Here is a 1,525-nt window from a genome sequence, read left to right on the forward strand (position 1 = left end):
GGTGTGCTTGTGTGGAGATACCTTTTATGTTGAATGTTTATTTTGCTTAGTACATATAATGTATTGCCTACAGATTTAAATAATGTACAGTGATACAATTTGTATAAAAAAAAAGAATGGGAATGATCAATAAAAATGTTTGAGTCGGCCCCCTTTTGGCTGGATCGGTTGGGTGAGGGCAAACAAACAATATTTTTATTATGGCCCGACATAAAGAAATAAATATGTGGACACAAGTGGGAGAAACACTCTAAGAACACGTACGACGATCGCATGGATGTGGAATGATGGAGGAATAAACTGATAAATGGCTTCATCTCAGTTCCTCTTGCTCCTGCTGCTGCGTCGCTGTGGTGCTGCTGCAGGCTTCGCTCTGCTGCTTCGTCTGCTGCTCTGTGGGACAGTGAGAACATACAGATGTTGATGAGAATGACGTAGTTTATTCTATTATCACCAGTCACCAGTTACCATGAGCATTCATGTCAGTTTATCAAACACCTAATAGCCTTGTCTACACCAACATACGTAGACCAATAACTCTTTTATGCACAAATGATTTAGTTTTCACGTGCGAACTGAATTTGTCTAAACTAGTCTTCTAGTTCTTTTTTTTCACATAGAAAGTAATAAATTTTCACGTGTAGTGAAATAACTTAATACAACTAAACTAATTTTCTCCTGTCCAATTTAGCCATTTTTGATGTCTAGAGTAACATTACGGTTTTATGATAAGCTTTATGATGATTATTGATGAGCTTTTGAGCTTTGCAATAAGTTACTCATCTAAATGTGCAATGATCTGTGAATCGACCATCTGAGATCGTTCGTTGCATCAGAGGGCGCACGAGCTAGCGCTGCACGAACAAGTCTGCGCACAGCACGTAAACCCTCGTGCCATCGGGTTGCATGCGTGATTTCGCGTGACCCGTGTCGCATCGTGCGTGACCCCCCATGACCCGTGTCGCATCGTGCGTGACCCCCCATGACCCGTGTCGCATCGTGCGTGACCCTGCGTGAGCAGTGTCGCATCGTGCATGACCCTGCGTGACCCGTGTCGCATCGTGCATGACCCTGCGTGACCCGTGTCATATTGTGCATGACCCTGCGTGACCCGTGTCGCATCGTGCGTGACCCTGCGTGACCCGTGTCGCATCGTGCGTGACCCCCCATGACCCGTGTCGCATCGTGCATGACCCTGCGTGACCCTGCGTGAGCAGTGTCGCATCGTGCGTGACCTTGTGTGACCCGTGTCGAATCGTGCGTGACTCCGCATGACCTGTGTCACATCGTGTGTGACCTCGCGTGACCCGTGTCGCATCGTGCATGACCCTGCGTGACACGGGTCACGCAGTCTCACGCACGATGTGACACGGGTCACGCAGGGTCATGCACGACCCCCCATGACCCGTGTCGCATCGTGCGTGACCCTGCGTGAGCAGTGTCGCATCGTGCGTGACCCTGCGTGACCCGTGTCGCATCGTGCGTGACACTGCGTGACCCGTGTCGCATCGTGCGTGACCCTGCG

The 1,525-nt window shown here is 49.3% G+C and overlaps 1 protein-coding gene across 1 annotated transcript in view; it reads right to left on the minus strand.

Moving 5' to 3' along the window:
• LOC106820923 (condensin-2 complex subunit D3-like) overlaps nt 1-1,525 on the minus strand; it is a 30,434-nt gene continuing 28,909 nt past the window's right edge. Inside the window, exon 27 of the mRNA XM_014825525.1 lies at nt 1-393. Coding sequence (XP_014681011.1) covers nt 319-393 — 75 coding nt within the window. The 3' untranslated portion in view covers nt 1-318. The remainder of the gene's footprint in view (nt 394-1,525) is intronic.

The sequence above is a fragment of the Priapulus caudatus genome, unplaced genomic scaffold (genome assembly GCF_000485595.1).
Source record: "Priapulus caudatus unplaced genomic scaffold, Priapulus_caudatus-5.0.1 Scaffold52, whole genome shotgun sequence".
NCBI lineage: Eukaryota > Metazoa > Priapulida > Priapulimorpha > Priapulimorphida > Priapulidae > Priapulus > Priapulus caudatus.